The 14,641-nt window shown below is 41.4% G+C and overlaps 1 protein-coding gene across 1 annotated transcript; it reads right to left on the reverse strand.

Annotated features, from left to right (window-relative positions):
• Positions 1-208: 208 nt before the first annotated feature.
• On the reverse strand, positions 209-6,046 carry LOC311029618 (uncharacterized protein). Its single transcript, XM_084034841.1, has 4 exons — positions 5,786-6,046; positions 2,580-2,634; positions 2,381-2,419; positions 209-1,481 (listed from the first exon to the last, which is right to left on the reverse strand). The coding sequence occupies exons 1-4, from the start codon at positions 6,026-6,028 to the stop codon at positions 1,096-1,098; spliced, it is 723 nt and encodes a 240-aa protein (XP_083890967.1). The 5' UTR covers positions 6,029-6,046; the 3' UTR covers positions 209-1,095.
• Positions 6,047-14,641: the final 8,595 nt, after the last annotated feature.

Below are 14,641 nucleotides of genomic sequence, written 5' to 3' on the forward strand. Positions count from 1 at the left end.
TATATAATTATTGGACTGAGATTTTCAATACCCTGTCAGAGGTAGTTGGGGAGAAAATAAAGCCAAAGAAAATAAAGGGCACTCTTTGCGGTTGCTCCCCCTTCCCTCATTAAGTCCAAAAAAGGATGTACTAGCTTTTGCTACCCTATTAGCCAGAAGACTAATTGTAATTAATTGGAAATCAACAAAAGCGCCCTGTCATGCCCACTGGATCAGAGACACCCTTTATTTTCTTAAATTGGAGAAAATCAGACTGTCCCGTCTGGCTGCTCCAGGAAATTTGGGAAATTATGGGGCCCATTCCTACAATTTGTTAAGATGACAGATCTTCCACTCACCCCTGACTGACATGACAGAAGCAAATTAGAGGGGTAGATATGTTATTTCTGTTGTGTTGAGGGTCACATGCCGCTACTCTGATTTAGTACGTTTATATAGTCTGTTGCTATCTCAATTGCAGTTTATTATTACCTGACTGATGTGCCTGTGTTTCTCTCTCTTTTTTTATGTCTATTTCTGTCCCAGTCCTACTTTTTTTTTAATTATTTGTTTTATTTAATTTTTCTTTTTATGGCTGTTCTAGTTCTGTGAGTTGTTCAGGTACGCAGCAATACTTCACTCTTGTTTTCTGTTGCCTGTTTGTTTGTTTTTTCTATAAGAAAAAATGACCACTTAACTCTTTGTAAATGTTTTAATACAATTGTACTCATCTGCAAAACCCAATAAAAAAGGGTTGAAAAAAAAAAAGAAACAGTCTGCATGCCTAGCTTGCTTTTATAAACCTGTGGCCATGGAAGTGATTGAACAACAATTTCAATCATTTGGATGGATGAGTGAATACATTTTGGCAATATAGTGTGTGTGTGTGTGTGTGTGTGTGTGTGTGTGTGTGTGTGTGTGTGTGTGTGTGTGTGTATATATATATATATATATATATATATATATATATAGATAGATAGATAGATAGATAGATAGATAGATAGATAGATAGATATGCTTTATTGATCCCAAGCTGGGAAATTTAAGTGTAGCAGCAGCTGTTATTGTACAGTGTGATGGCATGTGGCAGGAATTTACATTCACCAAACGTGTTCTCTATGTGAGATAAGCACCAAAGTCTGATTTGTTGATCAGTTTGTAGCCCTCTCCGATCCACACGCTCACATGATCTCCTTTTAATAAATCACAAATCTGGCCCACAAACAGGTTCCTGAAGCCTTCTGAGCATGTCAGACCGTCCAAGGCGTCCATCAGGAGACGGCTCTGGTTGTAAGCTTCGTTCCAGACGTGAAGCGCTGTATAGAAGCTCATGAAGCCTGATGCTTCCTTCTCACGGCAGCTTAAAGCAATCTGTACATAGACAAAATAGAAGCCGTCCTCAGGAATCACAATGGCACGTTTCTCTTTGTTGTATTCTTCATCCGACCCGCCAGTCCATCTCATGTATACTCCATCAGGCCCATTGATTTCGGACTCAGACTCTGTAGAAGGAGACACACAGTAAGTTCCAGGTTTCACTTAAAGAGCAAATACACTCTTGTTGGTTTATTCAGGTCCAAATCTTGACATTTAAGTACAAGGTATTTGAATGATACATATTGTTACGAATATACATAGTGACTCTAATAGTTGAAACCAGGCTATTAGCTGATCTGGAGTCAGGTGACGTATATGTAGGCTGCTCTCCTCACCAACTTTCATCAACAAACCCCTCCACCTATAGAACCAACGTCTCCCACAAAGAAATGAGAGCCGTAGGACAGACAATTAACTGTTTTCAGTGGTCATGTGACAAGTAGAAAAGATAATGGTGACTGTTGTTAGTTGTTATGGTGACGACACACGCCAGTAGCTAACTAGCCGCTAGCCTGCTACCTCCACAGCTTTAATGTCTGAACAAAGTAGTAGGATGTTAAATAACGTAGTCTGACCTCCACTTGTCTGTCTGTCTGCCTGTCTGTCTGTCTGTCTGTCACTACCTGTCTTTCTTTCTGTCTGTCACTACCTGTCTGTCTGTCTGTCACTACCTGTCTGTCTGTCTGTCTGTCTGTCTGTCTGTCTGCTTCCTAAGGTTACCACTCCACTGGTAGTCTCTGCTGGGAACCTCAGGGAGTTTAACACTCGCTCACTTTACAAGTCATCGGCCACAGCGGTTGCTATGGCAACGGTACACATAAAAATCGACGCTGTGTTGAACATCCTGCTACGTTGATTTCCATGGGAATGTTCCTTCTACTCCTGTTTCATTTTATGGTCCTTACATAAGGAATGAATAAAACACATGAACGTGTACATAAACATAAACACTGTGTTATTCTCTATCAGCCAAAACAAAAGTCATGCAGGAGGTATTCAAATCTCAAGAATACAAAACACTTACTGAGATTGATGCACAGTCTTTGGGAGTTTGTTCGATTATCTGGAGAGTGAGTAAGAGAGGAGAGAGAGAGAGATTCAACACAATGCTGCTTGCTCGCCCATATTTCAGGGGAACCGTCATCTGCGTCACGCTGCACAAACAGGAGACGGAGTGAAAGTTACACAAAAGGACCAGAATGAGTAAAGTCTGTGACACATACCTGCAGGGGGAACTCTGTCTTGCTTGGAGAAGGCGGGACTTTGTCCAGCTGCTCTCTAAGAATAAGTGAGAACACGTTTTCAATCAGGACTCTCTCTGGATGTTGCATATCACAAGAATGTGTTTCATTCAAGTGTACATGAAACCATTAGATTGCATTTCACAAGCTACCATGAGACAAACTACATTCCATTCACCTCTATTGGGGCGGCAGTAAAAGCTTTTTTTTAAGTCAAAAACCTCAACCATAAAAACAAAACAACTTTGAAATATGATTTTTGTAACTAAAATTGAAGACACTGTGAAGCAGATAGGAATGTGATGTGGTCTTCACACAATACCGGCAGCAAAGGGCAAGTAAACAGGCTGAAATGAAGGAACACAACGCAGTCTCAGCGTTTCACTTGACTCTAATGCTTTCATGCACAGACACAGGAATTGTCCATTTCTTTTGTGTTGCTCGACGGAAATAGTTTTTTTGTCAATCCAGACGTCATTACGTGACGAAACGAAAGTTAGGTTTAGACAACAAAACCTCTTAGTTAAGTTTAGACAACAAAACATCTTAGTTAGGTTTAGACAACAAAACCTCTTAGTTAAGTTTAGAAAACAAAACCTCTTAATTAAGTTTAGACAACAAAACCTCTTAGTTAAGTTTAGAAGACAAAACCTCTTAATTAAAGGTTGTATCAGCGATTCTGGGCCGAAACATAAATGATCACATTCATCTGTTTTTACCTCACGATCCGCTAGCTGCCCGCCCCATAAGCAGGCCGTCAAAAAAACACGTCTCTCTAGGCAGCCTAGGCTCCGAGATCGCACAAACAAATGGTACTACCAACACCTCAAAAGCAAAATAAACAGTATTCCAACCAATCACGTTCATGAAAATGCGCGTCCATGATCATTTTCAAAACACGCGAGGGAGGGGCTAGCTGGCTCTGTTTGTTTTGGATCTCGCAACGGAAGTGAGGGCAACCAGAATCGCTGATACAACCTTTAAGTTTAGACAACAAAACCTCTTAGTTAAGTTTAGAAGACAAAACCTCTTAGTTAGGTTTAGACAACAAAACCTCTTAGATAAGTTAAGAAGACAAAACCTCTTAGTTAAGTTTCAACAACAAAAACCTCTTAGTTAAGTTTAGAAGACAAAACCTCTTAATTAAGTTTAGACAACAAAACCTCTTAGTTAAGTTTAGAAGACAAAACCTCTTAATTAAAGGTTGTATCAGCGATTCTGGGCCGAAACATAAATGATCACATTCATCTGTTTTTACCTCACGATCCGCTAGCTGCCCGCCCCATAAGCAGGCCGTCAAAAAAACACGTCTCTCTAGGCAGCCTAGGCTCCGAGATCGCACAAACAAATGGTACTACCAACACCTCAAAAGCAAAATAAACAGTATTCCAACCAATCACGTTCATGAAAATGCGCGTCCATGATCATTTTCAAAACACGCGAGGGAGGGGCTAGCTGGCTCTGTTTGTTTTGGATCTCGCAACGGAAGTGAGGGCAACCAGAATCGCTGATACAACCTTTAAGTTTAGACAACAAAACCTCTTAGTTAAGTTTAGAAGACAAAACCTCTTAGTTAGGTTTAGACAACAAAACCTCTTAGATAAGTTAAGAAGACAAAACCTCTTAGTTAAGTTTCAACAACAAAAGCTCTTAATTAAGTTTAGACAACAAAACCTCTTAGTTAAGTTTAGACGACAAAACCTCTTAGTTAAGTTTAGAAGACAAAACCTCTTATTTAAGTTTAGACGACAAAACTTCTTAGTTAAGTTTAGAAGACAAAACCTCTTAGTTAATGTTGGGACCTCAGGGTTTGTGTCTATATAACAATTGATGGATGCAGATTGAATTTTTTCTGAAGATTCAGATCAGGTCTTGTCACTCTTTCTACTGGGACCTCAACCTAAACAGAGGTCTCCTCTTTCTCCTGGGATTTGGACTACAGGTCTCAAGTCCTCAAGCAGCGCCCTCAAAACAGCCAACAAGCTGGCTGTTGGAGCCTGCTTCTGCAACAAAGACAAGAATTCCTAGTCGAGGTGCATCTCACTAGAAATTCCTCCATCAACAACTTCAAGGACAGCAACTTTCCTCACAGGAACCTGAAGACAGCAACCTTTCCTCAGGGGAACAACCAACCCTTCTTCAAGGACTGGTAACAATCTGGGAATAGCTTAGGACAGAAACTGAATGTGATGACATTAATGTTTCAAAGTGATTTTCTGTTTGATGTGTTGTTTTGATGTGTTGTTGAGTTAAGTGTGTAACCTTAGTTCAGTTGTTAGTGATCTAGAACAGACAGTTTGCATGCTCACTAATCCAACTTTCCTAACGGCTCTACATATATTACACTAATTATACACGTATATTGAAACCTGTTCTCCACACACACACACACATACACACACACACACACACACACACACACACACACACACACACACTATAGTATTTAGTTAGATAGGCCACTTAGACTTAGTGTATGTTTATTTTTTTATTGTTAATAAACCCCTTTTAAGCATACTGCTGTGTTAATAATGTTGTATAAGAATGAATGATATCAACCCCTTCTCTGCAAAGAATTCACAATTCCTTCAACTGTGTGTACTGATATACTAATAGTTATTATTAATTATTGGCATTTGAGTACAAACCCCCTGACTGTATAAGAGGCTGAGTACAGGTCCGGTTATCTTTCCCTGATTTCAGGGTGGTGCCCCGTTTGTTATTAATTATATTAATAATCCTATTCATATTAATAATTATCTATTACTAACTGAATCTGCTCCTGCCAGTACCCCAACAGTTACGTTTAGACAACAAAACCTCTTACTTAAGTTTAGAAAAAAACATTACGAAGGCATCACTTCACATCAACACTTTGGGACACATGGTTAACATCCTGAACATGAACCCCACAGATTGTAGTTTGTGAAATAGTCAGAATGAGTGGACTTCATCACAACAGCTGTATTAAGAGTTCATGGTTGAGATTGAGATTAATTCTCTGTAAATGTACGGTCTTTATCAGGATGCAGTGAATTAAAATGTGGATACAACCCACCTATGTTAATACAAATCTTATACATTTACATACCAACATTGCCCTCAAGGTCATACATGCATGCATGTATTTTGCTTTTTTCAAACCTTTCAAATCGTAGACTACAGCTTTAAATCAACCCAAAACTCACCTCTTGTCCACTGGCTCCAGGGTTTTCCCGTTGAATTAAGTCAGTACAGATGTTAAAAATGAATAAAGCCGTGCAGCCGAACACAAGCAGCAGAGTGATGAGTCTGAGGCGCGTCTCCTGTTGCTTCATGTCCCGGCAGTGATCGATGAGAATGAGCACTGACTCGTCCCGGCTCATATCTATCTCGGCATCCTCACAGGTTACTTGACCTGGCAGAGTGCGCCCAATCAGTTTGCTTCCCATGGCGATAACTCTGGTCGGTCTGGTCCTCCAAAAAACTGTCTGGTGGTGATGCAGGCAGGGTCTTATAGTAGCTGAGCTGTGAGGATGTAGCTAACCGCCTACTCTGACATCCTCATTCTGGAATGATCTCATCTGTCCATTCATACAGATGGGAGGGAGACGGCAGATAGGACAGAGCAGTTGGCTTGACTAGGTTCACTTTATTGTTATTGTCAAATTTGCACAATGACAGTTTGTTTGTTATCCCACTTAAACCCGACCTTAACCTCCCATTCACAAAAGTTAAACCAAAGCTAAAGGTCCTTCAAGCTGCATTCTCTCTACTGGCCATCAGGGGGCGACTCCTCTCTGTTTGTATAGAAATCAATGAGAAAATGTTCCTACTTCTTTCTTGATGTATTATCTCAGTAAACATGAGTTTATGGTCTCAATCTCTAGTTTCAAGTCTTCTTCAATCCAGCATGATGTTCATTTAGTACATTATGGTCCATTTAGAGTCCACCAGACCAGAAAGCAGGGGATGCTTTAGGGGGCGGGGCTACCTGCTGATTGACAGGTCGCTATCATGCTACCAATGCAGTTAGCTACTAAGATGACTTTAACACTTAGCTGTAAAGTTGACCTTGAATCATGAAGCTAACTTTGTTAGCAGCTTCACACCAGAATCCACATGGATCCAGATCCAGTCAGGTTGCCGCTCGGGGTGCTTGTTTTTATCAGATCCACCCCTTCCTCTTTCACGATCCAAATATGGTCACTTCCTTCACTGGTTGCAAAAATTCGGCACCAGCCAAAATCTTCAAATCTGCTAAACTCGATGCTTCAAAACCACAGTGAGCCAACATATCAATACCGTCACTTGTGGGTCTACACTTCAAACTATGACTTCTAGGTTCCCCTCTACAGTCAACCTCCCTGGTCAGTGGAGTGGTAACGTTAGGAAGCAGGGACAGACAGACGGACAGACGGACAGACGGACAGACGGACGGACAGACAGACAGACAGATTACATGAGGTTCATCCTCACATTTAATCTACAACAAAATACATTTCCCTCAAAATTTAACTCACAATGTAGTTTAGTTGTGTGCAGACCCGGCTGCAGACATTTTTTTTAGGGGGGGGGCATTACATTTTTTCAGGGGGGCAAAGTTTTTCAACCTACATTTTATTTGCTTCAGGCAGAACAATGGCTTTGTGACCACTGCTACAGTGCGGAGAAGTAATTTTCCTCTTACTAAAAAGGGGCAGTTCATCCAAAAATCTAAAAAACAAACAAAATAGTGTAGTGCTGTGTCCATTTATGCAAGCATTTATTCAAGAAGACCGGCAACAAGGGTTGTGGCATGCAGATAGCACCATACAGCTTCACTTCTACTGGAAACAGAAGCACTGATGTCAACCTGAACACTGAACTCATGCTAGGAGAGGTAGCTACAGCAGCTAGGGAGCTACCTCTCCTAGCATGAATGTTTACTCCAGTGTTACGGTTGACTTCGGTGCTGACGTTTCTAGTAGAAGTGAATATCGCTGCTTCCTGCTCGCTCCCGTTCGCGTCCTCACTTCTTGTCCGCATATTTTTTGGGGAAAAATACGAGCTGCGTTTCAAAAACAGTTTGAGTCGCCCTCGCTCACTTGCCCTCAGCCCTTGCTATGACATCACACGGAGGCCACTTGGAGGGCAGAGGGAAAGTGGACGGAGGGGGAGTGAAAGAGGTAAATGGAACACACCTGCCCTCGTTCACTAACAGCCCAGACAATCATGCATCAACCACACGTTGTTGGAGTAGCGCTATACTGCCTATTCCAAATTACACAGAATATGCCGAGACTCATTTCATTGAGACAAAGACGTATTCTGCGCTTGATGGCAATACGTCGGCTTATATACTTACACTTGTAAACGGTGGGCTCTGCCATAACTCTGCAACAGACAGTCTAATTGCACAATTTAATAAAATGAATAAAATTTAATTCATTTTCTACTTTCTTCTTTCTTCCTCTTCCTTGGTGGTGAATAGACAGCAGACAATGGTGTTTGAGGTTCATTATCGCCACCGCATGGACATATTTTTCGTGCACCACTGCAATGCATTGTGGGTGATATACAGCTCTGAAGTGACCATCGTTGTTGACTCGATCACTCAGCCCTCAAGGGTCGATCTCACGGAGTTCACTTCAGCTGTTCAGAGAAATGGAACAGCCCTTATGATGGCGGCGGGATTCCCCCGAGGGCAAGTGCTTAGGGGAAGTGAGCGAGGGCGACTCAAACTGTTATTGAAACGCAGCTAAACTGTTTTTGAAACGCAGCTACGGACATCCATGCCGAACACCACAGCTAAATAACTTGTTGTTAACTCAGTGACCCGCCCCCCCCCCAACACCTGTAATTGGCCAGCTAGTTGCCTTGGTTCGTTGGTTGGATTGGTTGAATTGTATGATCGACAAACCGAGATAGGAATAGTAGAGCGTTGGCCACTCCGAGGTAAAAAAAACAAAACCCAAATAATTTAAACAGCTTCCAGCCCAGGGCGGGCACGGCCAGCCAATGCCCGCCCATGCCGCCGGGACTGGTTGTGTGTGAACATATTTTGTAGGAGTCCACATAGGTAGTGGTAGAAGTATTAAGAGTAAAAATCCTGCATCCAAAATCTCAAGTAAAGTACTCGTCATGCAAACTATAATAACATTGTCAATAAAACCGTGGAAACCCAGTAATTCAATTTTATTTATAGTGTCATATCACAATATAAGTTTTCTCTGGACACTTTCCACATTGAGCAGGATGAGAACACGCTCATGATTTTCAGCGTCAATGAGTTTCAGAGTCCCAACATCACCAGCAGCAAGAGTTACAGTGCCACCTAGTGGAGAGAAAAAAAATGTTTAAAGCAACCCACCAGTCAGGAACAGGTTTTGTCATTCATCTCTATTCAGTTGTGTTTTGTCTTCCTTTTGAGTAATAATAATAATTGTACCGCCCTGCTATAAATGATATGTTATCTCATGTGTTTGGGTTTACAAATATTCAGTATATTTTGCAATATTGCCTGTTAAATTAGTTATATGGTGAAATAACCTTGAAGTAATACAGAGAAATAAATAAGTTCACTTCATTTGGGGAAGGTAATAAAATGTCCCATGTTTTTCATGGTCTGTGAATGTCTCATGACGTTTCTTTTGTTTATTTGAGTAATCAGGTATCAATCTGTTATTAGCCAATCCGTGCCTGTCAGAGATGCGCGTCAACTACCTACTGGAGAGTGTGGAAAAAACGGAATAATGGCTGAGTTTGACGGTAAGCGGACGGCATTTCGGTACCAGTCCCAAGTGCTAAATGACAAAAGGCGGGGCAAGACCAGAGTGAACATTGGTTCAGCGTTTGGTCGTTGGACTCAGCAGAAGGACTTTCAAAGACTGAAAAGCCACGGCGAGGTGGCTACTTTTCTTCGTGACCGGTATGATGAAAGTGAGGGCCCATCGACCTCCACACCCTTTAAACTGAGAAAGAGAAAGAAGCGCTGCTCGACTCCAGCCCCTGTCCAGTATCGTTGGTTTACTTTCACCAGATAGGCAGGTCAGGTCTGTGTCTCAGCTCGCTGTGGTGTGAACTACAACCACCGCCAATGAAGCAAAGTGTGGAGGCGTGAAGACGCTATCCGCCATCGTTTAACGGTTGTACATCAGTTATCTTCAGACCAAGTCAGAGAAAAGACCCTAGCTGTCCAGGAGCTCTTCAACCCAAACCTGTGAAAGTGTGCATCAGGACACTTTGCAATGAGTTCACCTGAAGAAGTTCAGCATGAAACTTGCGCTGCTCCTTCTGTCCAGTCATCTGAAAATAAAAAGGAGTCAGGGAAAATAGATGCTGCTTGTCAAAAACCGAAGAGTCAAGACGAGATGATGACAGCCAACCAGTCAGAAAATAAAGAAAATAGAGATATTAAAGAAGAGGAGGATGAAGAATTCATCACTACGTTAAGTGTGGGCGACGGACGCCACCTCGTGGATTTGGGGAGCTCGTCAGAGTTCATCGTTGATGAAAAGTGCATCCTTCAGCTGTTCAGGTCATGCCGGGAATGCAACAAACAATGCAGAGTTAGAAAACGTGTCACAGGACTAAAGATCGTGGTTAACCAGCTTTGCTGTTTCTGGACTAACCTGCCAGATGATGATGATGATAGCGATTGCCAGATGAATGGAAAAAATCCAGCACGTGGATGGACCAAGTCAGCCAAGCAGTAACAACAGTGGTTGTCTTAAGATTAGCTTGAAGCAGGAATGGATTTCTGATAATTCTGGACTATATCAAAGCTGTGGTTTGCTGTGGTTTTGTTCCTCTTGTTGATTTCGTAATGCCATCACACATAGATCAGAACTATTGCTGCATAGGTAAAATGGAGTTCTAGTGAGACGTTTAATTCCTGTTAAACCAGTGGAGCGGTTACAACAATGCTTGTAAATGCAGAGCTGGTTCCCTGAGGAAAGATGGACTCTTCTTTTCTTTCAAAGGACATTTTTTTTCTTCCAAGTCTTACTTGATGTCAATCTTTGGATCAGTTGCCATCCATATGCTAATATGCATTTTCACAATGTGCAGCTACTTAGATCTGGATTGTTGTCAACTTTTCAAGATACATTGTAGGTTGTTAAGCTCAAGACCCTGTTTACACCTGTCATGAACATGCGATCTGTATCAGGATGAGTTATTCAGGTAATGCAGGATGCATTGTGATCAAATGCCATCACATGTGGAGGAGGTCAGACTTGCATTTTGATAATAGTTGTGTATAAATGCTCTCTGAGGAGTTTCTTTCCTTGACTCGATGTGAAAGCAAAAGGTTAGATTTCAGCCTTCCTGTTGGTTTGTCGTCCTACAGATGGAATAGCTTCGTTACAGGATTTACCCCTTTTCCACCAACGCGAACCTAGTTCAGGAACCGGGCCGGTGCCTGTGCTGGTTTGCAGTTGGTTCAACTTGCGAACCATCTGAGAACCTGTTTGCGTTTCCACCGGCTAGAGAGCCCAGAGAGCCACGTCATTACGTCACTCAGGCCCGGTTCTACGGGGTGCATAAGCATGCATTGCACCCCCAAAAAAATAGTTTGCACCCTCAATAAAAAAATAAAAAAAAGATTTTCATTTTTAGAAATATGATAAAAATAATAAAATACTTGCTCACAAAACAAATTGTAGTTAAACTTGTGACAATTTCCATTAAATACCGTTGAGATATGAGCTTCCAACATCACTCTGACTGTTCACCAAACTGTCAAAATCACTCCGCATTTATGTATGGTGTTTTGTTTATATGTTGCTTGGCAACAGTCCGCTCAGTGGGGATCTATTTTTGTTGGCGGAAGCAATTTCATCCGTTTATATGATTAAATAAACAAACAAATCACAATCTATTGTCAATTATTATTATTATTATTAACAGTACATTTTACGAAATATAACTGTTGTATAAAGTAATATCACGCTCGAGGTCGCAATGTTGTCGCTCTATATCAGCGCTGCTGTGATAGCCTTCGGCGGCCGGTGGCCGGCCGCGTCGTGTGTCGTGTGCAAAATGCGCGCACCCTTAGTATATCTATGGCGCGATATATCTCATATCCAAAGCTATCTAAGATATCAATAAGCTAATGTTGCAGCTGAAATGTTCTCCACATCACAAGATATGATACCATCTTTTAAGCACAGTAAATGTTTGTTGTCCCAACATGTCAGTAGAACTACGCAGAAGTGCTTGTCTATGGTAGAGAGGCCTGTGTGTATAAAAGCGAAGTCTGAACTGAAGCTGGGTAGCTGGTTTTAGTATAGTACTGGTGCACCCTCTGTAATCTCAGATGCACCCCAAGGCATTCTGTTCTGGAACCGGGCCTGACGTCACTGTATATGTCTGAGGTTCCCCGCAGCGCTAATTTCAAGCATAGCAGACATGTCTCTTCAGAAAAAGTGTTTATTTTGGCAAATAATACAATAACAATAAAATACACAAAATACTAAAATCACAACATTTTTTAAAGTGTAGAACAGTGTGTGATCAATAGATCGGAGTGTTTGATGTTTAGTCATCTGCAGGTTGGACCTCCGTTCAATATCGCCGATGTTTGACAGCTCTACAAACAAAAACCAGAGAACAGAGAACAGCGGTTTAATCACAAACGTGTCCACGACGCTGCAAACACAGATGTTATGTTACGTTGGTAGTTGGTAACGTTTAGTGAGCCAACGGCAGTCAGAAAGTGGCATGCTAACATTGTTGTTAGCAATATCATGCTAGCTGGCTAGCTAGCCGGTCAGCTTACATTACCCGAGGAAGCAAAGCCACTAGTTGCTGCTGTTACGAACGTAATCACTAGCTTGGTAAACTAAACAGAAATGTGTCGTTGGTTTGCAACGAGGTGAAACAATTTAAAAATGAAACTTACCGGGAACAGTAACGTTAGTAAAACTCTGCAGCGGCGTATTTTCCCCCGGCGTATTTTAACCCCGCCCCCAGCCCCTAACGTAAGCAAGACCTTCTCCGGGGCCGGTTCCAGCCCAGCAAGGAGTTGGGGCCGCTCGGGAACCAGTTTTCCAGGCCGAGAGCCGGCTCTTTGTCTGTGGAAACAGGAAGAACTGGTTCGCGATTGGGCACCGGCTCCGAACCGGCCCTCAAAATGCCTCGGTGGAAAAGGGTTATCACGAGGCGCGGGCTAGTAACGGGGAGAGACGAGGAAAAAGAGTGACAACACTACGGAAAAGTAGTAGTAAGCTATTTGAGACCGTTTAAAGTTACTGTTGTTACTAAAACCTTCAACCGGAAGGTCTGTTTGTGTGTTACCAGTACCAAATGTGGAAGTAAGCCAAGTTCAGAGCTGTTTCAGCCGGGAATTTTGCATGGTTGGGGTGGGGGATGAGATTCAGTTAGTGTGTTGTGTTTAAATTCAAACGTGCAATGTGACATATTGCTGTAGCAAGTGGTCAGATCGGGCATGGTGAAATTATTTTAGCACTATAGGATACAGAGATATAAGTTTCGTTTTTACCGAAAGTAAACCTCTCGTCCAGCAACTGGGCCTCGCACTGTATTCCTCCGCTCGCAGATTAGCGTAGGGATACAGGGGTTCTGTGGTTGAGAAAATGTAGTGCCAGTTTCACCGTGTTAAGCCTCTGTGAAAACTCCGGTAAGAACCATGCTAAATCCAAAGGGGCTAGGCTTTGAGCTTAGCTGTTGATATTAGCATGATGTGGGAAAATCCTTTCATTGAAGTATGTTCATAAAACCAGTCAAAGTCACCGATATGTTTCCTAGTGTTTTAAACCCTTCGTGATACCTGCAGTATCACTGTGAACCTGGAAAAGTAACTGAAAAATGATCGCTAGCCGAGCTAGCGCGAAGCTAATGCAAATCGCGGCTAGCGCCGCTAAGCTAACTCAGGTATTACTTGTAATTGGAATGGTAATGCTGTAACTGGTTAAGCTAAATTGCCACTACTGGAGCATATTAGAGAGAAAGAGATGTGATGCATATGATGCATATTTGTGTTGATATGTCAGTTGTGATAGAAAAGGTGCTTTTGATTAAAGTAATGTGCATAATGTTTTTTACTGCATTGAAGTTGTTAAATATTCATTTTATACTATTTATTTACGGTTAAAAGAGTTAAAACATGATATATAATCTATGGTTAAAGATATGTAGGTGATGTGATGGGTAATTGTCATGGTAAAATACTTATTGTATTGTAAAAAGAAATGTACAGACTCATTTACAATGCTTTGAATGCTGTATAATCCTGCATCTGGGTATAGATATGGAAGATATAGAGTGAAAAAGATTGAAAAGTGGAAGTAAAAAGATGTCATGATTTGAATAGAGAGTAATGGTTATTATTCCGCACTCTATGTGGTTTTTCATTTTGCCAAATTAGGACTTGATTCAGATTCCGAACTGAGGAGGTTCGGTGGCGAGCCAGAAAGGACGAGCGACTTGGACGGAACGGTGCACGGTCTGGCCAACTGTGGGATCCACTCCGAGGAACTTTAGACATCATCTCACTTCACTCGTGATACAGATAAGAATACAACACAAAAATCTACCTGGGTAGTACAGTGATGTTGATAGGTTTTCAATGTAATGAGTCCCCGGGACCCACAGGTGGTGAGTTGAGTGGGTCCCTGGGAAATTCAATGGGTCCCGACTCCCCAGTTAAAAAAAAGGAATTCTTTCTTATATTATTCTATTTCTTAAATTTTATTGAGTGTTAAAGTCCTTTGATGGTGGTATGATATGGTTATAATAAACGGATATATTCATTGAACATGTATGTTCAAAATGTATCTGAAATTAAACAAATAAAATTCCAAATCTGAAAAGTTTATTGCAAAACAACTGTCACAGTGGCATGACATATGACATTCAAATCAAACAGCATTTTTGTAGCAACATAAATAGCACCAAAATAAATTACTAAAATTCAAATCAAAACAAAATGGTGTCTCTATGGTCTGTAGTACCAAAATAAAATTTCAATAAAAGTGCTGATTTTAACAAATGAACAAAACATTTTCATCACCATGACAGAGTCAATAAATGAATTGTCACCAAAATCTTCTCATCTGAAT

This window comes from Eutrigla gurnardus, assembly GCF_963514095.1.
Source record: "Eutrigla gurnardus genome assembly, chromosome: 19".
NCBI classification, from domain to species: Eukaryota; Metazoa; Chordata; class Actinopteri; order Perciformes; family Triglidae; genus Eutrigla; species Eutrigla gurnardus.

Bases quoted from the DNA above. Each gene is read 5' to 3' on its own strand.
- LOC311029618 (XM_084034841.1), bottom strand. From the start codon at position 6,028: ATGGGAAGCAAACTGATTGGGCGCACTCTGCCAGGTCAAGTAACCTGT. The intron at 2,635-5,785 runs GTGAGTTTTGGG...ACTTATTCTTAG, and splicing joins CTGGAGCCAGTGGACAAGAG to AGAGCAGCTGGACAAAGTCC. The intron at 2,420-2,579 runs GTATGTGTCACA...CTCACTCTCCAG, and splicing joins AGACAGAGTTCCCCCTGCAG to ATAATCGAACAAACTCCCAA.